Source organism: Gallinula chloropus, assembly GCF_964237585.1.
Source record: "Gallinula chloropus genome assembly, chromosome: 1".
Taxonomy (NCBI): domain Eukaryota; kingdom Metazoa; phylum Chordata; class Aves; order Gruiformes; family Rallidae; genus Gallinula; species Gallinula chloropus.
This window is the reverse complement of record NC_140085.1, coordinates 20526892-20552802: the sequence shown is the minus strand read 5'-3', so window position 1 is coordinate 20552802 and position 25911 is coordinate 20526892. Positions and strand designations below refer to the sequence as shown.

General features: G+C 42.2%; 1 protein-coding gene across 1 annotated transcript in view; it reads right to left on the bottom strand.

The window, feature by feature from the left end:
• The window catches only part of MYH9 (myosin heavy chain 9), a 71471-nt gene extending 47278 nt beyond the window's left edge, over positions 1-24193 (bottom strand). Inside the window, exons 1-3 of the mRNA XM_084277960.1 lie at positions 24173-24193; positions 8535-8887; positions 2983-3139 (exon numbers count right to left, since the gene is read on the bottom strand). Of these exons, the coding sequence (XP_084134086.1) occupies positions 2983-3139; positions 8535-8867 (490 nt within the window). The 5' untranslated portion in view covers positions 8868-8887; positions 24173-24193. The remainder of the gene's footprint in view (positions 1-2982; positions 3140-8534; positions 8888-24172) is intronic.
• Positions 24194-25911: the final 1718 nt, after the last annotated feature.

Genomic DNA, 25911 nt, shown 5'->3' with positions numbered 1-25911 from the left:
AGCAACTTAACCTCTTGGAATATATAAATGCCACAACGCCTCTGTGATAGGAGTAACCAGGGTAGACAAAACGAGAGCCAAGCTCACCCACAGTGCATCAGCATAGATGCCTGGAAAGGGTGAAACAGTTTCTGGATTAGCAGAGGCTGGAATAAAGCTCTCATCTTCCTCTCTCTTCCCAATTCCTTTCCAGACGAACGTGCCTCTGAATGGCCTGATTATTAGAATACCATAAATTGACTGAAAACAAAGCAAAAACCAATTCAGGGTCCAAATCAATTAATATGCAAGGCTTTTGTGCTCCATCATCTTAAGAGATAACCATACCCCTTGCTGACAGATGTCAGAATCAACACCTTGCCATCCTTCTCCAAACCATGAAGGATTCCCAGTCTTCAGGGCTCTGAAAGTAGCCGAGGGATGGCAGCCTAGTCCTAAATGCCTCCGGCTCACGTGGAGCACCGGACCCTTTCATCTTCTATTCTCTGTACAGATTCCTGCCATACCACTGGCTGCTGCACGAACCTCCCCCACTGCTAAGCAAAACTGAGAAAGCAGGATAGGAATGTTGCTTCCACTGCTTTAGAGGCTGGCTGGGACCAGAGGCACTGCAACAATCTACTCACCTTCACTCCCAATGGCAAATATCAGAATGCTGTTACCCTTTGCAATAGGGAGATATGGCAGCAAATAAATAACCCTAAAAGGATCTCTAGAGTCCTTGCTACATGTGAAGCAACAGACACAAAACCTAGTTAAACAGGTCAAAGCAGGCTAATTCAAAAGCTAACTGTGAATGTTATTCACACCCAACAACTGTTCCAAAAACTCAGTGACAAGATCTTTCAAATCATGCAAAGAAGAGCTGGGGTAAAGCTCTAGGCTGTCAATGCTGCTGAGAATATTGCACAGCTAGAATTGTTCTGGGAAAGGTAAACACTCTAGCAGAACTCACAGCAACTTTCCCATGCTAGGAAAGGAGGCAGGACTATCATTCTTTAGCTTTGTACACCAAAGCAACTCAAGTCTGGGATTTTAGTTTTAGACATCACTCAAGCAGTGGTTTGACAGAGACACCTTCTCTTTTCAAGAGGAAAGAAAATAGCCATTTTATTAATAGATTAAAAGATTAATCACTAGCTCTGAACCACCATCAGGCCAGGGAAGGACACCTGTCCCTTGTTACGAAATTGCAGCCGTCTGGATAACCGCTGCCACATACTTATAGATCTGGCATGGATGGAGGACAAGATGCAGTTCCAAACGGTTTAACTGTTGTCTGTAGAGGGAAAAGCAGTCCTTCAGCCTCCTGACAATAATGCCAATTAAATGATTTTGATTCTATGTAGAAAATATTTCTTTTTAGAGAACAAGAACTCTGGTAGGGTTAAGTCAATAGCTTGTTTAAGAAAAATATATCTTGGTACTTGAGCTGACAAGGAGTGGTCAAGGAAGAGAAGGAAGTAATAAAGGAAGCGAAACAGTGATAAGAGGTTTGTGGACAACCATGCTGCCACGTACAGCAAAAGCTATATATCTGTCCTTGTCCTTCATGGCAGATCCAGTCTTTGCTTGATGGAAGTGAGATCCTATATAGGTCCAGGTTTGCAAGTTTTCTTCCTCTGGTCACAGTAACACATCAGTAGTACTGCAGCATTTCTTTAAGAGTTACCACCTCCACAGCAAATTGCCATCAGTACCCTGCCACCAGCCCACTATAGCTTGTCTGTGTGGCTCACTCCTCCCCATTAGTCAATCCATCGTGTCAGCTCTCCTGTGTGCTCTGCATGGCACCACACTTCAGCAATCCTCCTCAGTATTCTTCACACATGAAGTTCGTATAAAGCCATTAATTCAGGTAAGTGGAAGGAGATTTTCTTGCTCCCCTTCCACTCCAGGCAACCATATTGTTACAGTACTCATATGCTTAGGAGTGCAAGTGGTAGTGAGAGCAGGAGGACAGCAGAACTCTTTAAAACCAAGTCTAATGCAAATTTTAAAGGGTGATTTTATCTGTGGCCTTTATTAAAAAAAGTGAGGCTAATGACAACACCTAGGAGAGACAGACATCTTAATCACTGCTAGTCATCAGAAAATAAAGGACTAATCAAATTTATACAAGCCAGGTCAAATCAACCTGTCCATTATATCATACCCTTTAAATCTTGCAAAGCGTGTCTCTTCATAGAATCCAGCTACAAACAGGAAGAAAAGCACAAAATACCTCTACACCTGAACGCTCTCTGAGCATGCCACTGACTCTGTGAAAGACCTCTTCTCAGAAGGGGGAGACATGCACAGGATATTCAAAGTTTACATATAAAAGTCCTCAAGTGACAGACAACTTTTACTTTATGAAAAGCCAACAGACATATTTAGTACTGCCTGATAGTAAGTTGTAAGTTTTATTCTTAACAGAATAAAAATGTAACCAAACAAATCCTGATCAGTAAAACTACCACTGATCATCACACTTGAAAATACAGGTTGCACTAAACTTGTTTCACCCAACCAGACTGCATGACTAGATTCTAAAAGCTTTTGTTAAAAGCCTCCAGCAACCATATCCACATACTTGCCCACCTATAGCTATCTTTTCATAGTTTCAGTGATGAAAGTTCACTACCTCATTTCTCCTTGCCTGCTTCTCTGAACACTGTGCATTTACACCAGTCTGCTTTCCATATCAAGTTTAACTCCTGCCAGACTCTTTGTAAGGTTCTTCAATCCACTTGAGCAGGAGAAAGCTATTCACCTGAACACAAAGCCTGGTACCATGTAGGTGCCTGGTGTCTGTAAGCAAGGGCAGAGCAGGCAACAACACCTTTTGACAGCTGTAACAGAATCACAGAATTGTAGGGGTTTGAAGGGGCCTTGAGAGATCATCAGGTGGTGTAAGCTGTTGTTCTCTTACATTGTTTTGACTGCAACCTTGATTTGTGACTTTTGTTAACAAGAGTCATTATCTCAGTCAGCACTCACCTTGCATCATACTCCTGTAGGCTGTGTCTGTGATGGCATAGATATGAGGGGGCATCTCATGTCTTTTTTTGCCTTTGTACATCTCCACTATTTCTTCTGAGTAGATGGGCAGGTTCTTGTAAGGATTGATTACCACACAGAACAGGCCTGAGTAGGTCTGGAAAGAAAACACCCAGCAAATCAAGACAGGAATTAAAAGTGTACTATTTTCACATTGTACTGGTGTATTACTTAAAAAACAAATAATAAAGCAGTCCTTTTTTAATTGCTTCTTCCAGTGGTGCCATGTGGTATGCATTGCACTAAGCAATATTAGAATCTGAGCAACAGCTAAAAATCACAACAACTTGACTAGTACTCAGCCTTTCCAAGCATGCACAGAGCATCAACTGACACATTAGTCACACTGATATCAAACCAGCCTGCTCCCTGGCTATTTACAGTCCACTGGGACTGGTTTTTCTTCTTTTTAAAGTTCCTACATTCATACAATGGAGTTCAGCTCCATTTCATTATATAAGGTAGATGCTTAGCTCCTAGAAACAGGCATTTTATTACATTCTGCTTCATATTTGCTATGGATTTATCCAGTAACTGATCAACTACAACGTAATAAAACTACAACCCAAGCTAATTACTAAAAGAAAAATAAGACCAGTGTACTCCCTAGAGGTTTTCAAGACTACTGGACTACACTGAACCGAGTGTTGACCTGCTCTGAACATGAAGTTGGATTAGACAGCCTGAAAACACTGCAACAAGTATAACTAGAGCTAGATTCAAACCCCTAAGGTCATTAATGCAGTATACTTCCGAACTAATTAGTACTTTTAATTCATCTCAAAACGGGTAATTTGTTGTTTTGTGACAGCAAACCTCTATTTCTCAATTGCTTTCCACTAACTTAAGTTCTACAGTTCTAATAGAAGACAACTGTTAAAATACTTACAGTGAAAATACAGAGCTTCTAAACCCAAAAATAAATAAGTCTTTGAGATCTGAATACCTAAAAAAACCCAAAACCAAACCAGCTAACAAACATTTTACTTGCAATGGGAATAGGAGGAGCAGAGGATTCTTAGATATTTCCTAGACATTCTAAGAATAGCATTCCAAGCCTTGCTCCTGGGGTTTAGAGCTACCCTAGTTCCCTGACAATTTTAAGGGCAGCTGTTGGAAACATCTGGAAAGGAGCAGCTTTCTACAGCAACCAGAAGAGAGTACATTTGGCACTTTTTATTTCTATTGCTACCATCTCTTCTATTGTTTGCTCAGTGAAGAGTGCTTTGGAGTGGTAAAGCATTCTCCATTATGAGCTCAGAGAGTACTTAATCAGATTTAGCCTCTTTAGCTAGACAGAGGTAAGGATTAGAGTACAGTGATCAGAAGGGTAAAAAAAAATAGCAACTACTACACAGTTCATGGTCCTGTATCAAATTTTCTACACACTGGCTTAACATTAAGTAATTAGCTCACTCATATGCAACAGATTCAGACACAGCTTTCACCCTACATCCCCCAAAACGAAAAAATTTATAGGTACTTTAAGGTTCCTTTTCCATACCCTGGTATAAACCATTAGGATACGTTTCCACATCTACTTTTTGTAAATAATTGAGGGATATTTCAATAGCTTAGAGAGAATGCTAAATCTCTTTCCAAATTGGAAAACTACACTGATTAAACACATTTGAGCGCTGGAAGCTAAGCTCCAGTGAGACATTCTAGTCAGGAGAGGTGTGAGGCAGCGCTTGAAAGGACCAGCAGAAACCATCTGGGCAATGCTAGTTCCCTTTGCCTCAACCTTAGGTCTCCATCACATCAGACAGTACTTGTACAGAATAGAACAGCAGCAGAAAGACCGGGTCATACTTCCCAGACCTCTGACTACACCAGTGGAAGACAGATAGACCAAGAGGTAGAAAGGAGATGACTCAAGAGCAGTGTGTTCACAGCACCTGCAATACATATTTTTCTATATACTGGCATGGAAATAATTGACATTAGAATCAACAGGACTGTTGGAAGAGCTGTAATTTTCTCTGAGTTCTGGAAAACAAGTAAGGAAAACCCTCTAGGTTTCCAGTTCCAGCTGTCTACACTAGCAACCAGCTTGCCTCAAATCCCACAGCAGCAGCAGCAACATAGCAAAGAAAAGAAGATGCCCTACACAGTCCCTGTTCCCCTCCTGCAACAAAAATAATTCATGCCACAGACCAAACCTACCTCTTCTTTGGAGATGTTAACAAAGGTAAATGCTCTTGGGAGATTAGAAGTAAGAGTAGAAGAAAAGTGGTAGCAAGTATTGTGTAATATTCCACAAGGAATGTAAAGTTTTCTTGTCTCTATTTGTGTGACTTTTTATGCCATGCTTGCTGACAAATTAGAACCGTCACTTTTCAAGTAAGAATACTGTAAAGATCTAAAGCCAGACTGAATCATCTTACAGATAGGTAACAGCAGCAATTTAGAAAATAGAAGACGCTCATTTCAATTAGAGTGATGAAGCCATGAAGTGGGTATGCAGGTAGAAGCCATCACCTTCTTCCAGCATTCTGGCTCCCAGGAGAAATACCCACGGGATGTTTCCTTGCAGTATAATCATCTCAGACAGAGGTGTGAAGTGGTATTTTTGTCTAAGAGAGGCAACTCATCACAGCTGGGAGAAGCAACTGAGCGACACCACCATGTCATGACTGCTGGTCAAGCACACGTAGTTTTACATGGGAAGCAAGCTGAAACATGTTTAACAGAAGCTTCCAACACTCCCACAAGACAAGAGTCATCTTCATCTTATTTAAGTACAAGTAGACTCACATGCATAAATCCCTGAATTGAACCCAAGGCTCCAACTGAAAGGCTAATCTATTAGAGCTGGCTTGGAAATGTGTACTTTGTTTCAGACATTACTATCTCAAAATAGAATTCTGGCATTGCCTTTTGCTAACTATTTCAAATGACACTCGGGCCAAACTGGAACTAGTTTTATTTTTCTAACTGCTAAACTAGCTCTGAAGAGTGGAAAGGACCATCTGCAGCATGGCACAAAGCTGACAGCATCAGAAAGTTTATTTTCCAGCAAAACTCTGGTGAAATAAATGGAATATGTAAGGTTGAGTTCCGAGTTTCACACTGAATACAAACCAGACAGTTCAGCTAAGCAACACAGAAGCTGAAAACAATCTTCTGATACAGTATTTTAAATAGAAAAGGGCTAATGGGCTGGTTTTCATATTAACAAGTCACCTCAGTGCAGAACCAATCAGCACTCAGAAACAGCAAATTGGTCTCAGACTCAGGCTTTTAGTTCTTGAAATGTCTGATGCTCCTTGCTCAAAATCTGTCTGCACCAGCCATAGAATGGGTAAACAGAAAAATACAGATGTTGTTTTGTTGTTTACTTGGGTTTTGTTTTTTTAAAAAAAAAAAAAAAAATAAGGCAAAACCCCCACACAGCCCTGCTGGCATAGACAGAAAGGACAAGAACGGAACTAAACTATGCTCACAAGCTTTCCAAAGACATTTATGTTTGAGATACATTGAGTGGATTCTCTTTCTTCCTTCATGATCAACTAAAAGCCACTCCAATGAATTTTTAAGCCTTCCCATTAATCTCCTGACTTGCTGAGAACTGCTGACAGGTGAGATCAGTCCATTTCACAAGTGCACAGAGACACAGTTTTGGCAAGAGTGAGATTCTGTAACAGGGAATTACTATGCTAAGTTTACTTGGGTGAAGGGTGTGGGGATTTTTTAATACTTCTTACAATCCAATTAGAAGAATTCTATTTATTACAGTTGCAGACTAGGTCTGAAATTGCAGGGGGTACCTTGCAAGATATGTAAAACAGGCCATTGCATAGCACACAACACACTTTGTGATGCTATTGAACTTTTCTCAACTTACTATAGAAGTTAGCAATGTGTCCTGTTCAAAAAATGTTACACATGATCTTGCACATCCTCCTTCATCTCAATACAAACATTCTTCCCTCTCAGATTCTGACCAATAGTCAAAGGAGTTATTGGCTAATCAGAAAAATGAACTGCATCAGCCTCCAACCACATCAGCTCTCAAATTTTTGAGATCAGACAGTGGGAGTCAGACTAAATTTATCAGCTTTGCATCCTTCAGATGTTCTCTGAAGGATGATTTGTGCAGCAGGTGGCTACATGGCTTCATGCCACTCTGCTCACAAAGGTTTCTGACCAAGATGGATAGCTAGGGTGAATTCCTATTATGTGGTGTCTTAGATATCACCAGTCCCTGTTAGGGCAGGAGAGATCAACTACAGCTTGCCACATAAGATGACTACATAAAAGATTATAGCCCTGCAGGTATGATGAAGTAGTAAGCATTCAAAACCACTCCATACAGATAGATACTGCAGAGAGCTTTTACTTATGTTGTCTTCTGCATATGACAAGAGAAGCAGCTTTGGGGTTTTGGCTGCAATAAAAAAAAGGGGGGGGGAGAAAAGGAAAATATAGGCATGCTTTCTTTAAGGACTGTATTAATACACATATTTACATAGTAAATGTATTCTTTAATACATTTTAATAGATTTTCTAATCTACTATGAACAAGATTTCATAATGTCTAAAAATACTGAACATCCAGCACCTGTACGCCCCTCAGGGTTCCATCTCAGGCAGTCCTATTTTAATTCTGTAAGCAGACCAGTCTGAGAATAATCAAACTAAGGAACACTAGTGCCTGTTTTAATTAGCCACTGCACCCAAATTTTACATTACTCCCAAGTTTAATGATTTATTTTATGCTTACAGACCATTAATAGAGGCAATCACAACCAAAATCTGCTGGCCAAACAGAGGCCACAGGAAGAGGAAAACCTGAAGGGAACTGAAGAACCAGGTTGATGTTCCAAATTATCCTTCTCCACCTCCCCTCATTTATTCCTTTTGGTATTTAGTGAGGTAGCTGCTGCATGGGTTCATTGGTATTTGTCATTTCCACAGCAGTAAGCAGCAAGAATCTCTATTCTTGCCCATTTTGGGGTAGAAAGAAAAGGAAATATTTACTATCCATAAGCACACACAGGTACACATGCCTTCTCCAGTAAGACACTCCAAGAGACAAATTTTTTGTAACACAAAAAGCTTGACATTAGCAGTCTTCCCCACTGAAGCTCCAGACATGGGAAAAAGCAATTCGTATGTCAGGGATATTAAGACTGGTTTTATTATTATTTGGTTCAGTTCAGATCAGACTCCCTGTTTACCGGTTTCCAATTCCTCTCACTTCTTGCTAAAAGAAGGTTAAACGGCATTCGAAACATCCTACAACAAAGACATTAAAATGGTAAAGACAGATTTACCACAGCATTCCTTGAAAGCTTCAACATTAACTAGAGAGGGATTGGCATACTTTAGTGAAATGATTTTAAGTAGAGGGAAGAAGTTAAGTCATGTGAGAGTTGCATATAGGGGCAACGAAAGGTTAACACATGTGTTTTAGAAGCAAAATGGTTACAGAAAGTTCACATACTATGTAATCAAGGACTTTTACCACAACAGACAAGATTACTTACATAGATCAGTCCTGAGTAGTATCTCTCCTTCAAGTTGTGAAGCACAGAAGCCTCATTCAGGCATGTCAGCTCTGCCATATCTTCCACTTTAGAGAATTTGGGAGGGTTCATCTTCTGGATGTCATCCTTATTTACTTTCACTTTCTTCCCATTCTCTGCCAGTTCCACAATGGCCTCATCTCCTACTTCTTCCTTCAGGCTCGCTGCCTCAAACCCACTCTTCTCTGAGGGAACCCATACCAGCTTCTTAGCTGCCCAGTCAGCCTGAGTCAGGGGGTTATTAATGATGTTTTTGTCCACATAAAGGTACTTATCTGCATCTCTTAGCGACATTGTGCTTTAGAATTGGGGACCTGCAAAAAGAGAAGGAGGGAGGGAGAAAGAAGATATTTTTAAAATCTCAAGTTGTTCTGCAAATTTTTAGAGGCAGACAGGCACATGCTAAGCAGTTCAGAGTCCCTGTTCATCACAGCATGCCTCCCCCTCCTTTAGTTTCATGATAGTAATCACTGGTAAGCTGTCAAACTTCCAATAAGGTCAAGGTTTTGCTTGCCAAGAGAATGGGAAAAACACCAAATTCACAAGCAGCTAAAAAAACCCCAAAGCCTACAATAAAAGAGTGACCATTAAGCATTTGGAAGCCATTACTTGGCAGAAAAGAGAAAGGACATTAAAGTGACAAGCATCAAACAATTTGTAAGAAGCACCAACACTTGTAGCAACAGCTGCTATGTCACTAACGTTCAGATCAAGATTAGCCCTTCACTGCTCCACTTGGTAGAGATAGTAGCTCAGAAATACATTTATAAATGTTTAATCAATACTTTCACTTCCCGTCTCCTTGTTCTGATAAGCAATGATTCAAATACAACTTCTCTGAAATTCCATATACCAATCAAGGCACTATGAGACACACTTTGCTTCTATTAAACATAATAAATTGAGGGCACATTAGATACTTTCTGTTGCCAGTTTAGGGCAACACCCACCCCACCAGTTTTTCCTAATGTTCAGTAGCAAAATACCTCCAAGAAAATGACAGAATAAACCTGTGGTCAGGAAATTTTACAGCCAAAAAGCCTCCACTGCGATACTTTATGAAGCTGTGGTCAGGCAGAAACGAGAGTAATACCCCTACAAGACAGAAATGTAGGCAGCACGCTCAGAAAATAGCACCCCAGTTCCCATGTTTCATCAAAACCAGAACACTACTGCCTGGGATTTTCCAGTTTATAAGGCAGCAATTTTATTGGTGCCATTTAGAAACCCTTTCAATCAGAAGAAAGGACTGCATGCGTCAAGGCTCATTAACCATGTAACAGCAGCCTCTTTACAAGGTCCCATAAACATTACATCTTGGATCCTGCCTCACAAAGATACCAGTGTCCTCAGTATATGTTTTTCATAACTTGGACAGAAGCTACAGCTTTTTACCACCAAAAGAACAGGAAATTAAAATATCAATATTCACATCATGGAGGGCTGTCAGGATCAACAAGGGTAACTCTTCTACAGAACATACACATATTTACAAACCAGCCTGAAAATCAAATAGGTGAAGTCTGACTACAGGTAAAGCAGACAAAAGGTACTGAGAGCAGGACAGAAGCAGTTCAACTCGCAAAATATTCATGAGAGCAACTACAGATGTTGAGTCCCAGCATTAGCAAGCAGTGAATGAAGCCAGAAAAACATCAGCTATAACAATGATGGGCACAAATGCCCACACCAGTCATTTGTAAGCACATAGGGAAATTCCTTTTGACAAATGTATCGCTGTAGGTGGTATGCAACTTTGTGCCAGAGACTGTATGGATAGCTGTATATCCAGAGACAAAAATTCTTCAGCAGACAGGGAAAATCACTCTATAAACAATCGTTTCCTTTAGCTTGAGTTTAAGAATCTTTGTCTTAAGCCTTACAGGATATGCCAAGTGGCCATCCCACACTTTACCTCACCTTTCCTTCCTCACAGGGTCACTGACACCTCCACCTCAATCACCACAATGATGATTCTCAGAGCAACTCTGCCTCCTTTCTATATTTTTATTGAAAATTCAGATTTTAGTAAGTACACACAACAAAGATTTGTTGCAGAGATGTAGCAATCAGGGGGTCACCACAAAAAGTTTGAGCCATCAAGTGAGCTCCAAGAACACACTACAACAGCTACCCTGACAGAGTATGTAGAAAAGAGAGAAAACTAGGAATTCAACAAAAGATACTCTGACGCTGCAGAATGTCATCTGCAGGTTGTGGTCAAAGGCTTGAGAAAAAGGGAGTGGAGGGAAGGAGGGGAAAAGGGAAAAAAAAATTCAATTGTGTTCAGAGTTGTATCAGGCTTGGCAAAGCAACAGCTGCGTTCTACCCTCCATTACACAGTTTCCTGCCTATGCAACTCCCAGAATCTAACCAGTTGCCTTTTTTGGCTATAATCAGGCAGGACACAGGCAGTATGCTTCAGCTAAATTCAGTTTCATCATTTCCTGAGGAATCCTAAGTAAACAGCTATCTGAAGTGTCCTACACTATGCTGAAACATATTCCTCCCTTACTGTTAGAGCACATAAATTCAATATGCCTTGGAGACTAATTCTTTCTGGATAAGAAATGCAAGAAATCTTTCAAGGGGTAGTCACAATCAGTTCTAGATCTAAAGAGAACTAAGGAAAGAAGATAGCTACAAAGTGATTAATCAAATTCCTCACAAGAGCAGAGCCCCAAATTATCCAGCATACAGGGAGACTGCATTCTTCAGCCAGTAAGGGGTCATTCTGTACCATCTATCCCTTTTACTCCTAGGACTGAAAACAACAGCTTTCACAGTAAGAAGAGAAATAGCCTAAGAAAGCTATTCTAAAATCTCACCAAACACTTAAGATTTTTGTGCCAGTGCTACCAAATCAGTGAGGAAATTCAAAGATGGTCCTTACCTCAAACTTTAAACAGACTTGAAAATTGCCCTGTTGCATGGCAGCAGCAAACAGTCTTATTATTGCTCTCTGAGGCTGGTTTTCATATGCTCCAGAGAGAAGCATCAGCTACTAGAACTAGAAAACTGGAGGATCATACTAAGATAACCTGGTATTAATGCTATTCTCAAGGCTGACTTCTAACCCACAGGGCCTCTAAACTAGCAATACCACAAACCAACCTTTAATTTGCCTTCTCCACAAGAACAGTACCAGAGGAATCAAATTCAGCAAGTTCCATCTCATAGGCTCCAGGAACGCTGCATTTCACTAAGTATTTCTAAAAACCCCTTAAGTGGTCAAGGAATTAAAGCCCTGTAAGATCTTGCAGCCTTGCAACTAACTACAAATGCAAGTCATTACCATTTAAGGAACAAATTAGGAAGCAATTTGTTTGCCTAGTAGTTTGCATTTTGGGTGTAGATAATTATGTGGGGCAAGGACATTTATCTTTACATGGCTAATGTGCAACTGTCCAATGAGATACTGTTAACAATATTCTTTTTGATGCAACACAAGTCCATAGGTAAGAAAACAAAAAAGAATACAGAAGACAGACCATCCTTGTTTTGAGTTTAAATGCCTCCTTCCTAGTATTGTTTCCAAAAATGAAATAGTATGGTCACTTCCCAGTTAACCCAGTACGTTCCCTTATTGTAGTTGATAGTGCAAGGAACAGGCTGGTCAAGAGTTACTTGTTTTTCACTATTTCAGGTGCCAAAATACATTCTTTTGCCATTTAACTAACTATATAGTTGCCACAAACATGCCATACAGTTACAGATAGAGGCAATGCAATCTCTATAATCAGGAGTAAGATAGGGCCAAGACATTAATAATATGTAGTCCAACCTTAAGAAAAAAAATAAAATCAAGAACATGCATATTTCTCTGCAGATTCTTTTAGATGAATTAAGCACTGGCTTTAAGTTAAGATGCCGTGCATTCCCTTTGAACTAGGCTGAATTAACCAAAACCCTCATTTGAATACAATCATATGGAGCCTTAGCCTCCTACATTTTCACAGTGTTCAGGTTTGAATTATGAAACACTCCACACAATCTTCTCCCTACTCAAAGGATCAAGTGCTTCCCAAAACCCTGGTTGCAAACACCTTGTTTGGCTTGGAAAGGTCTGAAAGTTGCCTCTGCTATAAGGTACCTTCCTTTGGATTACAGTGTTTTTCAACTGTAAGCAGAGCACACCGGCATTATCTGTTTGCAATTTAATTTTCCAGAACTATTTGTATTACTCCCCCTTCCCCCCTGTCATCGTGGTCGTGTCCCGCCCCCCCATGTTTACTTTTACCACAGAGCTGTTTCTGGGACTGGCCAGGGCTTGGTAAGATGAGCTTGGGCTATGCTCAACACCTGAAGTAGAAACAGAACTAATATATTCAGAAGAGCAGTCTGAGTTATCTGAACTGCCATTCTTTTTAAGCTTCAGCCTCATTATTACAAATATTCATTACTATATTGGAATAGACAGCTTTAATCACAAACCATTTCCCTACTTTAATGAATTATGAAAGTCTGTGAAATATGGGGCTACAGAGAGTATGGAACAGCCAGATATGTGTACTGTACCCTTGCAGATTCAGCTCATCATTTCAGATCTTTGCTATAAGACTGAGCCTGCATGAAAAGGAACATAAGTGAGTAATTACTAGAAGTTTTCTTCTGCTTCATATGCACCAGTAAGGCACCATTATAAAAACTTCCTGGGATTTCACACTAAATATGATTCCCCCCACATGGCTTGTCTAGTGGAACTACCCTAAAGATGAGAGTGACAAAATAAACAACAAATAGCAAGAATATTTAGACTAAAACAAGTTAATTCCCTTTGTTTATACACTTCACATTTTGAAATTATTTCAGGAACACAATTCTCATGCCATTTCCAAAACTAGTTTACCTTTAGCAGGTTGTGAGAATGGCACAAGATAAGAAGCCTTTTCAGGAGGCAAAAGGAATGTACACCATTTCTACAGGCAAGCCTTTTACCCTAGAAAATTACAGCACTAACGGTCACTTACAGTCCCATTTCAGATACAACTAAGTTGTCCTCACTGAAGAGGTTCAATTCCTTGTTAACACAGTATTTTAAAGTAACCTGGCTTTGAGAAGATGATAATGATTCAAAGTAAGTTTGGTCAGTAACACTCATATGATGGGAATCCTTGCTAAATGTACAATCTGAACAGCTAACACTCGCATTATTTTTGCAAACTCAACTATTTCACTTTCCCCAGCCAGCTGAACACAGTTCATCAAGTCAACAGAAACAGTTGCACTAAGTGCAGTAGTGCAGCTAGACAGCACAGTAAGTAGACTTCAGTAGTCAGGCTGTCTACAGTGACCATGAACAACTGACAGCTTTAAAAACCAAAACCTAAGCCACCAAAAACCCCCTTCCTGTAATTGCCTTGTATTCAAACTGCTCCCATCTCATCCATTTAGGACAGAGTAGGCTGATACTTTACAGCTCCCCATGCCAGAATGTTTACAGGAAAGAGAACTGCGAAGTTTGTTAGCACAAACTGCTCTGACTTGTAAGTAACACCTATATAAAACCTGAAATTCTGAATCACTCAGGGTGAGAGCTGAATCACAGGGGGGAAGGGGAAAAGTTGGCAGGATGCTGAGCTGATGGATTGGTTGTATCTGCTTGTTTCTCAAGTTCAGTATATTGTGACGCACAAGTGGCTGGTGCTTCAGACTGAACTCAAGAATCATGAACTTCATTTATCCCACTAGAGAATCCAACATCAGACAAGTACAGGAGTTTGCAATTTGTAGTCCTTCACAGATACCCCCCCGAGCTGAAGGCATTCAGCTACACTTGCCCTTTTTGTTCAGAGCCCATGCTGCCACACAGGCTCATTTATTCTAGTTCAGCTTTATTTGGCATTCATAATGATTGCTATTAGGGCTATTAGGCTTACTGTACTTCACTGCTTTCCTCTCCAGTCAGTCTGACGCACACAATACATTGTTGAAAGATTTATTTCACAACTGGAATGCAGATTGCTGGCAATTATTGTTGCATATTCAGTTTGACTGTAGTTCTGCCCAGACTTGCCAGCTACTGTGTTTATTACTGTAAGTTAAATTCAAGGTAAAGCACTAAAACACCTTCTCCGTATGCATACTGTTCCGAGAAGGAAGAGTATCTAATGTATAAACATTTCTGTATCCCACACAAGTGATCTACTGACCAAACTACACAAAGCACACAAGAAAAATGTTGAGTGGAATTCTGTATCTTTCAGGCTGCCTGAAGGTCCCTGGCATGTAACCTCAGAACAACGAGCATGGAAGAAGAGTTTCTTAGCTTCTGCATGTCCAGCTCTCTTCTTCAGCTGTCAAACACTCCTTTCTGGTACGTGTGAAGCAGCACTACAGCATCAGCTGACACAGGAGGTTTGATTCTGTGAAGTCAGGACGTTCTATGGCAAATTGCAAAGGCCACAAAACCACACAGAAGTAAGACACTGTCCTTGTATGCCACTAAACAGTCACCTTTCCTCTCCACCGCATCCAAATGAATGGCAAGATCTGGAGAACAGATTTTACAAGAACAGCACATGTAGATGTAACATAAATTAACATTCATCTGAAGATGCTATTTTTGGGTACGAAAGAGTGAAGAGGGGATAGTGCAGTCTTCACCAAAGACTACACAGGCACGGAAATTACCTTGGGCAAGTGTACTGCAAACCGTAAAGAAATTAACCACTGCAGTTTATGGGCAAATATGGCCAGACATTGCTTCCCCAAGTTACTGCTAGGGAGGGTACTCGTACCCCTATTTTAATTGCACCTTCTCAGTTCAGCGAGACACAAAGACACATTACCATGTACATGGCACCAATAAAGTTAATCAGTTCTATGAAGCCTGCGCACATTGTTTAAACACACCAAACGCTGGTGTAGGGAGGGGGAGGGTAGCCTTCTGTTGATTTCAAGTCCAGTTTTTAGCATGACAAAGCTGGGCTGGCTGCCACCCAGCCCCATTCACTTTGAATAAATATTCAAAGTTTACAATCCTGCATAATACACTTTCTGCAACTGTTGTTTCTCATTAGTGCACGTACAGTACATGCCTTCTCAGCAGAGTAGAGAATTCCTCTTCCAGAGACAGTGTGCCCACAAGGAAAACATTCCAGGGGGAGAACACATTCTTCGTGACCACTCAGCAAAGTAATCCCACTTAAGGAGACAGCTGTAGTTCAGAAAACTGCAGTCCATCCCTGCTGTTCAAGCTGTTTTGCTGGAAGACTTGTTTTCAGGAGGCATAATGGACTGCGAAAGTTCTGATCAGGCATGCAGAATTCCCTAGGGACGTTGCATGAGGGAGGGAGGAAGTAGCTTGGAAAGTTTCAGCCTGTCCTTGTTATCTCAGGGTCACTTTTCATCCCTTCTCTAATATTCTGATTTAAGGCTTAAAAGATATCTGCCAAGAACTCTCAGGGGCACTGAAGTGTAAGACAGCTCTTCCAGGACACACTTCTATGTCAATTAGCACTCCCTATCATCTTTGGCAACTCCAGGTTTCATTTCATCACAAGAGGAAACAAGGAATAAAACAATTATACCTAACTACAGAGAAGAAAAATACAATTCTGGTTCACTCCTTCAGAGACAAATATTTAGCACGTATGGGGCTAAGACAAAGCCATCTTACAGCAGCAATTATTCTTGCTTATATTAATGGAGAACTTGCTTGATCTCAGCATAAATAATACTAATTTTCTTCCAGCTCACACTGGAAAGAAACAAGAATCAGTGCAAACACATCTGGCAAACCATTTAAAAAAATAAATTGTATTTTTACACTGCAGCAGGGAACCAAATTTCTCTAAACACTTTAGCTCAACCTACTGCGTCTACCACCTTTCCAGGGTCCAAGTTTGATCTCAACTCTTCTAGCTATATATAAGGATTCATTAGAGGACCGATCTCTGTTTATGAAGCTGATCTCAGAAGTGAGGGACAGGAGGAGAGTGCCTTTTTCTGGATATGAGAACAGCAGCAACTCCTACACTGAAAGAAAAGCTGCATAACCACAAAGCTCCACAATGTACAAGGACAGGTTGAAAACATCCTTTCACAGCATAAATACCATGTTCAAGATGGTCTGAAAAACTTTGAAACATTCCAGTTGCAACATTTCCCTTTTGTATTCAAGGTCTTGCACAGCTTTATGGGTCCTTACTTCACTACCCATTACAAGCAATGTTCTAGAGAAACCGCCTGACGCAACAGAGCGTACAAGGACCGCTCACCTGCTCTGCAGGCCTCAGCCTCGCTTGCCGGTTAGCTTGTTCCTTTCCTGACCTATGCTCTCATCCCTAAATGTCAAATATAACAATCTTTGAAAAGCAACAGCATTAAGCATCTCTTTTTAGAATTCATCCAACCGTGCTCTTCTGTCTGGATCTCCTGAAGCACTGATTTTTGTATTCAAGGACAAGAAAGGTCTCATCTTCCATTTTACTGAAAGAGTAAAATCAAGGACACCTGAGGTTGGAACTAGTCTGCACTGTTAGAATCGTGATTTCTCTATTTCTCTGTTTTAGAATCAAGTTTTCTCTATTCTAGCATGGTAAATACTTTTTTGAAAAAAAGAAAATTATCCCCTTCATACAGGCGACTGCCACACTGTGACATTCCATGGTCCTAATAAGAGGAGGCAAATACAATTTGGAAGTTTCCAATAAAGTTTTGCTTTCTGGCATAGAAGGATAAAAAAAACCCAAACAACTGAGGAAACACTGACCAGAGAACAGCAGAACTGATTAATGTATTTCCACCATAGTTAACATGATCCAAAACTGTACACACTACAGTGCTGTGGTGGTGAGGCCCTGGCACAGGCTGCCCAGAGAAGCTGTGGATGCCTTCACCCTGGCAGTGTTCGAGGACAAGCTGGATGAGGCTTTGGGCAACCTGATCTAGTGGAGGGCGTCCCTGCCCATGGCAGGGGGTTGGAACTAGACATTCTTTGAGGTCCCTTCCAGCCCAAAACAGTCTGTGATTGTATGATATGCTGCTCTTAATTACATGAGCAAGAGCTGAACCACTACTGCAGTTGTACTTTTTCTTGACAGAATTGGTATAATACAGTGTAGATCTGCATTAAGTTTTTAGAGCATTAAAGAACTACAATCTCCTAAAATCTAATAGGATTAGGAAAAAACATAGAATTTGCCATGTAAAAATACTAACTCCCATTGCATGGAGGAAGAAGACACACTGACTATGCACAAGTATTGTCTGCACAGCACTGGCATACATGTAGATATTCAATTTTTAAAGTTATACCAGTTTGTCTAATGAATCAGCAATACCTTTTTTTAAAAGAAAAGGGATGTCTAATACATTCTCCTTATCACATCTGCGTGTCCTCATTTTACATTTCCCATCATACACTCCATTAAACTGCAAGCTCAAGTTCATCTACACAAAACTTTGACTTGAGGAGAGCCATTAAAACAATTGAGACTAATTTACTGCATAATAAAAGGTCAAAGACTTCAGTGTCTTCTATAAACATTCATAGTGCACCATAACCCAGACAATAAAAACTCGGTGAAGTGGCCTAAGTCACAAATCTTAAGTCACAGTTTGAAGAGGTTGTGTGCCTGTGGAGAAATCTTATTCTGTATTGACATGCCTCTAACAAAGAAAATTCCCTTTGTCAGTAAGCAGACACGTCCATTAAAACACAACAGTTGCCAGCATCCAATTACTTAATTTACCACTATTACTACCATTTACCTGTATCCATATTCTCATATCCATTTATGTAAACAATTCTGTAAAGTCTGGACATATTTTACTCAATGCTAAAGCCAGAGAAAAGCATCTCTATCTCTGAATAACAGTAGCAGACATCTGAACAACATCTATGAAGAACAATATATGTTGTGGCATCCTGCTAAAAAACCCAAAGTCCCATTAATATAAAAGAAAAATGGTTTTCCTGGACTGCTACAGAGGCAAACAAAGCTTAAGCTAAGTTTTCAAACCTAAGCAAAGATACAAGAAAAAAAGTAACTACAATTGTTTTCCAGACAGTTATCTGCCATCAGCTGTTTATGAATTCAATTGCCTTTTTCTTGATACCTTAATCTCAAATTCACCAGTTCTGACCTGTTCCACTAACCAAACACAGTGAAAAATACAGACAGCCACCCCCATTACCTTCTTCTACATTTTAAACTATGAATGACATGGTCAAAAGGAAAGCCAGAGAGTATTTATCTTCACCTACATAAAAAACCCAACCTGTCCATTTACTTCATCAAGCAACTAGTTCCAAGTGCTGTTAGCCAGTAGCCTTCTCATGCAGTTCACTAGTTTGTTTTCAGATTTACATTCAGTATTTTTTACCAACTTTTCACATTTAAGCATTTTATATTTGTTCAAATACGCTTAAGTCCTAGATAGGCTACCAAATCAAGAAAAAGAAACACTACTTTTCTCAGAAAAACTGATTTTATTGCTTCAGAGCACAGCGAGACTGTAATATCTGGCACTAAATGCAAGCAGACCTACAGCATTACAGTTACTGCCAAAAAGAGCTTACTGACTAAAAATTTACCTACAAACTGATACAACAGCTGTTTTAAGCCACAGCTGGGGAAAAAGAAGCAACAGAATTTAAAAGTTTATTGATATTGTGCTGTAGGGTCTTTTTTCCCCTTGGGTTTTTAAATCAACTCTGAGTATGTCAGTAAAACTAGCTGGATTGAGTGCTGGCCATGACCAACCCAAGTCAGTTTTACTGCACCTCCAACATTGATTAAAAGCGCTTAAATTCAAGTGAACTGGTTAAGTCTTGACCTTAAAAGAAAAACACAGATGAATGTACTCTCATCTCTACAAACAATAAAAAGGGAAGTAAACTATTACAAGAGCATGCTTGAAATGTTAGATTTTAAACAGGAAGCTGCCCAACAGGGAAAAAAAAATTGAGTGCACAGGACTGTCAAAGTTGAGCTGTAAAATTCCTCTAAACCCATTTTTCTTACAAGTTTTAATGCCTACTTTGCTTTCATTCAAATCAGAACTCTAGTTCTGTGTTGAGGCATATATCACAATGGATTTCCTGCCAAGACTCATTAAAATGGTAGCTCTTGATGAATACAAGTATTCATCAGTTAAGGAGACTTTATGATACAGATTTCTAAGTTAAGTTTCCCTCAACATATATTAATTATTAGCTTGAGTTTCCTGAAATCACTCATCCATGTGGTTTTATTTACTAGTCTCAGTAGAGTCCACATACAAGCACTAGGAGAAATTTAAATTTCTAGTTGTGAAGACAAGCAGAATCCAAACCCTATGTACAAAACTCTGGAGGAATAAATTTCATTAAGAGTTCATGGAGTCAAACCACAGTATGGAGAGTTATATTTCATTATACCTCTCTGCATCCAGCAGCAATACATTTGTAATTCTTCTCTAAGAAATAATTTGCAGTAGACAAGTATGCTAGATCAATTTTACAGTTTCCACTTCGCTGTGTGTAAAAAGGACATGACATAGCAGTACTAGCTCCCATGCAATGAAATCCATCCCAGTTCCAGCACTGGAAAACTGTAGACACTACTATTTCTTTAGGCTTATTGGGATGCTCTGCAAGGCAATGTACTGTGCTGAGCAGTAACTGGCCAAAGGGACATTAACTGAAAACAGGGATGAGTCCATTCTGCTGAACATGACTGGGCTGGAGTGAGGTCAGATGTTAAACTACTACAGTGGCCTAGGATTACAAGCAAATTCAGTGTTGAGATTATTATTTCAAGCATTCAGAACAAGTTCTCACAGCCGCTAAAGGAAAAAGCGAAGCGGATAAACCATAATTAAGATGAACTTGTAAATTGAGGCATTTAATTTAGTTGGACAACACCCATTTGCATTAGCTTCCAGGGCAGAAGTTGCATTTGTGTTTTTGTCTCCTCATACTCTATTTAAATCAGGTTGCTAGTTTCCATCTCTTTCTACACTAAGGAACTCAATTAGAACCATGGTGTGCTTAAACTGAAAAGAAACCCAAGGTACAAGGTCACCAAGCCACCATTAGGCTAGAGCAATTGCCAAGGAAAACAATGCTGCTGTAGGCAATTCTATGCTATTATAGTTTTGTTCCAACCCACAGAAGACTTAACGTCAGGCACACAAATTCTCTACTTAACATGCAAACAGCTGAGCCTCAGTTATAACTAAGAACACAAGAACTAATAAGGTATTTATATGAGAAATCAATGATAAAAATGGATGTTAGAGGGCACTGCGTGCATCGAGTCAAACAATCAAAGCCTTATTAAATTGCACACTTGGGATTAGAGTTTTGGGCATTTTACAGTAGACATGCACACTAACTCTGGGCATCTAAAATATACTTTAGTCATCAGTTCGCTTCAGCACGTTACCCAATAACTTGAAGTTACCATGCAAGACAGCGGATGCAGTACACAGGGGTGCGGTATAAGGCAACCTTCACTCTGAATTCCCCTTTTGGGAAACCTTGTGTTGACCAGATGGGTTCCTGTACCTCCAGTGGGTCCACTTATAATCTCACCCCATCAGAATCACACCAATTCCTAAGTGACACAAATCTGGGCAAGTTGTAGCCCTAGGGATGGGGGCAGAAACAGAAGATTCAGCACAATCAGCTTGCAAATTCCAATGCCTCTGACATGTGTCCTGTCCCATCTGTTCAGTACCGCAGAGATTAATAGAAAATCTGAATTTTTGGGTACAGACAGACTACTTTAATCTCCCAGTAGTTTCATGCAGTTAGCAGCCAGGCCAATATACAAATACTGTCTTGTACCTGCATGTGAATACTCAGAGAGGACTAGCCTGTGAATTATTAGTTATTTAAAAATAATGTACTGAATGTTTAAAGACCTGCCAAGATAATAATGTTTCACATTTTCAGGATAGTTTGTTGCATTGGTAAATGTCTCAGCATTTGTAGCAGAAATATTTGCAGTGCTAAGTAGCACTGCAGAGATTTAAGTACCTGTGGCATCCGACTCCACCAGACAGTTTTCATCTCAGAGTATTAGAGCTACCACCTGCTACACAGTTTGAACACCCTCCAACATTCTTCATAATACCAATGCAAGGTGCTGGACAACACAGATTATTTCATCTGCCTAAATGAAAGTCTCCTAATCCCTTTCCTACAACTTTACTGGACAAGTAATTTTATTCTTTTATTATTATCATTATTACTCATTTGTTACTGATTTACTTAAAAGATTACGGTGTAGCTCTCACAACCTATTTGTCATGTTAAAACTTTCTGAAGCATACAAAAATCCATGTAGAGGAAATGAGAAGGGGAAAAAAGCTTATTCTTCCTTTTTAATCTTCAGATAACAATATCATCCTGGTAATTTTTTCTTATGAAAATAACTTGAAAGGGAAAAAAAAAGGAATACCAGAACAACGTCAGGAATATCCTAACAATCTATGCAAACAAAGCCCAATAAAAGGCTTTCAGTTTCTACACTCATTCTTCTGGGACAGACAGAACCTGACTATTTAGTTTTCCTGTTTATACAGAAACAGCCACATGCTACAGCAGAGCAGAACTTGAGGTCAAAGTCTATTCTCCAGAGACTTTCCAAAATCAGATCTTGGCTATATCAGTCAAGTATGCAAGAGATGACCCATATTACCAAAAAACCCAATAGTTCACCAGCTTGGTGCTAGTCATAATCACTCTGGGGTTCCAGGTCAGTAAGTATATTTCTATCCACTAGTAGCAATGCTGCAGCTACTTTAGAGCTACTGAAAAAACTACCAGTCCACTTCCAGAAGGACAGTGCATGCACTATGAGTAAGTGGAACAAATAAAGCTATCAAGGAGAACACGTCAATTTAAACAGTTCCACCTGACATGGAGTTTCACGGAACTGTTGTGTGATTTCACTCTAGTTATTTTTACAAGGTCAGATTAAGCAGCACAATCTTGTGTTTATACAGTTTTGGCAATTGTGATTAGCAACTTGTAAACTCCTTTGCGCTAAAGGCAGCTCCACTTATATCTATCAATTGCTTCCTCCACATTACAACTTTCTAGTTAAAAATATTTGCTTATCTCATTTAAACTTCAGGAAAAAGAGTGCTACAGTTGCAGGCTGCATCTCTGAGTCAATCCATATCTGCACTGTGATTTGCCATTTTTACTGGAATGCTACAGATAAGTGAATTTCATCACTTCATTACCTGATGACTCATGTCAAAAGCATCTTTACACAAGCAGTAACTGATTAGAGCACCATTGCTTTGGGGTTAAAACTTTACTGCATCTAGGCTTATGGACAGGAGATGTATACGAGCTAAGGATGTGCAACTTCATATTTTGAGCCAATCATATTAACCTGTGTCTCCATAGTGTAGGGCAGAGGCACAGATATCATGGTGCGCAGCAAGTCCATCTACTACCATACCTCTTAAAGTTTGAAGCACAAACTTTTTATGCAGCAGTTAAGAGCTTACTCTGTTCAGGACAGATCTGCCAGCTTAGAAAAAAGTTTAGGCTCCTGGTCCACCCTGATGGAGTGCAGCTCAGGACAACACGGCGTAGCACACAGAAGAAATGCCTACGGAAGAAGGGAGGTGAAGAGCACAAACAGTGCTTCAAGAGAGAAAGAAAGAAAAAAAGGAGGAAGGAAAGGAACTTTAAGGAGGAAAAAAGACAAGGAATTTAACAGCCACTGCACGAAGAGCTTCCCAAACAGTTCAATTCCGAAGTATTTCGCTTTATTAGCAGAAGCATGATGCTGCTTTAAAACTCATTTCACCCGGCGTTGAGGCAAATTAGGAGCAGCCCTTATTAAACCCACTGGGCAGGCACCACCCTCGGGGGGTATGGAACTCGTTACCGTCCACGCCTTCCGCAGACAGGTCGGTAACGCTGTCGCTAACAGCCGGCGAACTTCTCCTACTCGGTTGGAGGTGATGCCCGAAAGCACAAGCTGTCGGCAGGAGCTTTCACTGCAAGCTTCGTCTTGCCCTGTCACTCCCTCCTCCCGGCTTCACTGTGCAGACCAAACCGAACGAGGAAGTGGAGATCTGAGGGCGGAAGCCAAGCCCATTGCAATGTCTGCAGGAGGATTGTCAGCCCGTGACTCAGGCTGCAGCCCTGACAGCTGCCAAACGGTCCGATTTTCCCCTACCCGTTACTTCCAAAAGACGGACACTTAAAACGCGAGGGGAGGGGAGGGGGGGGAAGCGGGGGGAACGCACCGGGGGAAGAGGGGAGAGGGCGACGGGGTGGAAAAGAGCGCGAATAACGCCACCCCAGCTCCGAGGCGGCCGGCTCGCAGGGCGTGGAGGGAGAGAGGCAACTCCCTGGGCATAAAGCAACCGTGCGGCGCGGCGGCACACACGCCCCCGGCCCGGGGACGGGGGGGGGGGGGGAGGGCGGGAAGGACGGGGAGCACCCCAGGCACGGAAGGTCGGCGCGCAGACGAGCTGCCTCTCTCCCCCGGCTCCGCGGCGAAGCCGAAGCGGGAGAGCGGCACCCTCTCGCCCGGCCGGACAAAGACGCGCGAAAGCCGCCCAAGGAGAAGCGCGGCGCCAGGGGGGGCGAACCGGAGCCGCCCGCGCTCACCACCCCACCCGACCAGCTTCACCTGAGCCCGGCTACGGCGGAGGGAGGGGAAACGCCGCGGCGGCAGCTGCGCTCCTCGCGGCGAGAGAGTGGTGTCCTCACGCTGCCGGCTCCTCCCGCAGGCACCGCGACTAACTCTCGCTCACCGGCACTGAGAGGAGCGCGGCCGGGAGGAGCCGCCGCGGCCCAGCAACGCCCGGGCCCCGCCCTCTCCCCCCCACCGGGACACTGTCAGCCAATAGCGACACGGGCTGCCAAGAGATGACGGCCACCGCCGCCAATAGGAGCCGGCCGCAGGGCGGAGGGAGCCGTTGAGAAAGCCGCCGGTGGTAGAAGGGGGCGGTTATCAGTGCCCGGGCGCGCAGGAGGCTCCGCCCCGGGTGAACCAGCCGGACCCTGCGGCCATACGGGCAGGGCTCGGCGCGAGTCGGTATCGGCGGTACCTGTCGAGGGGCTCGGTAAAGGCGAGCGGCGCAACCCGGCTTCCCCCAGCCGGCCACAGAGCCAAGCCAAGCGCCCCGCTCTCTTCTTCCCCCCCCACCCCGCGTGGGGCTGAGCCGTGCCAAGCTGCTCCCACAACCCCCCGCGCCGGCCCGGGCCGTGCCAGCCCCACAATGCCCCGCGCCGGGCAGGCACCGGCGGCCCGCGCCAGCCTCTGCCCGTCCGGAAGCCGTGCCTCGTTGGCACTCCGGAGGGCCTGGGCGCGCCGCTCCCTGCGCGCCCCCGGGCCTGGGAGAGGGAAACTGGGGGTCAGCCTCGGGTAGCAGGGTGATGGGCTGCAGCCCCATCCTCCCGAGGCCGTGCCAGAAAGCCTGGGAAATGGGGGGCGGGGGGGGGAGCCCCCCATCCCCATCCCCATCCCCCCGGTGGAAGAGTCCCCACCCAATCCTGTTGTGTTCTAGCGCGAAGTAACCGCGACAGGAAGATGCAAATCAGAAATCGGTTTCGTCCGATAAAGGAACAGAGCTGAGGCAAGCAGAAGTGCCGCCGAGGTGTTTGAACAGCCCGTGCGTGTGGCACAGGAGGCTCAAAGTGCAGGAAAGAAGGCAGGCGGGGGCTGCAGAGCCTGCAGAAGGTGGAAGCCATGTGCCGCTGCCTCTTCACGGCAGCGCTCTTCGAGGCTGAACTTCAGGACAAGTAAAAGGAGGAAGCAGTAGCCGAGGCACCAGAAAAGAGTGCAGGGTGTATCAGTCAGACCCAGCTTTGCAGATGAGGTTTATTGTGCATTGTACAAGTGTGCAGAAACATGAGGCGCCCTCCCTTTGGGGCTTTCTGTGCGGGGAGCATATCTGCAGATGTGCCAGCCACAGAAAGTGCAAGGTGGAGGTTAACCGCTGGCAATATTGGAGTTAGAAGTGGAAAAGGCAAATGAAGTGTAGGAGTAAAGAGAGGAGTTAGCAGAGAAGTGTCTCGAGTAAGCACCTCTTGTCCAAGTGAAACACTTCAGGCTGAAAAAGATTCACTGCAGCAGCTTGAAAACAATGCAAGACCTTTGTATCTCAAGACACAAAAGGCGGTGGAAGAAATCACTGAAAGGTTTGTACAGATGAGTATCAGGGGTACAGAGGTGTCATTGTTAAAGGCAGAGGTGTGAAATGTAAATCCAAGTACAAAATAGTAATGAGTGTTTAATTTAGCAATGAGAAGGGAACATACAGGGTGGTCTTCAATAGTATGTCAAGGCAGAAAGCTGCCACAGACTCGGTTTTGAACAGCATATGATGAACTTGCACCTGCGTCAGGGCAATCCTTGTCATCAAT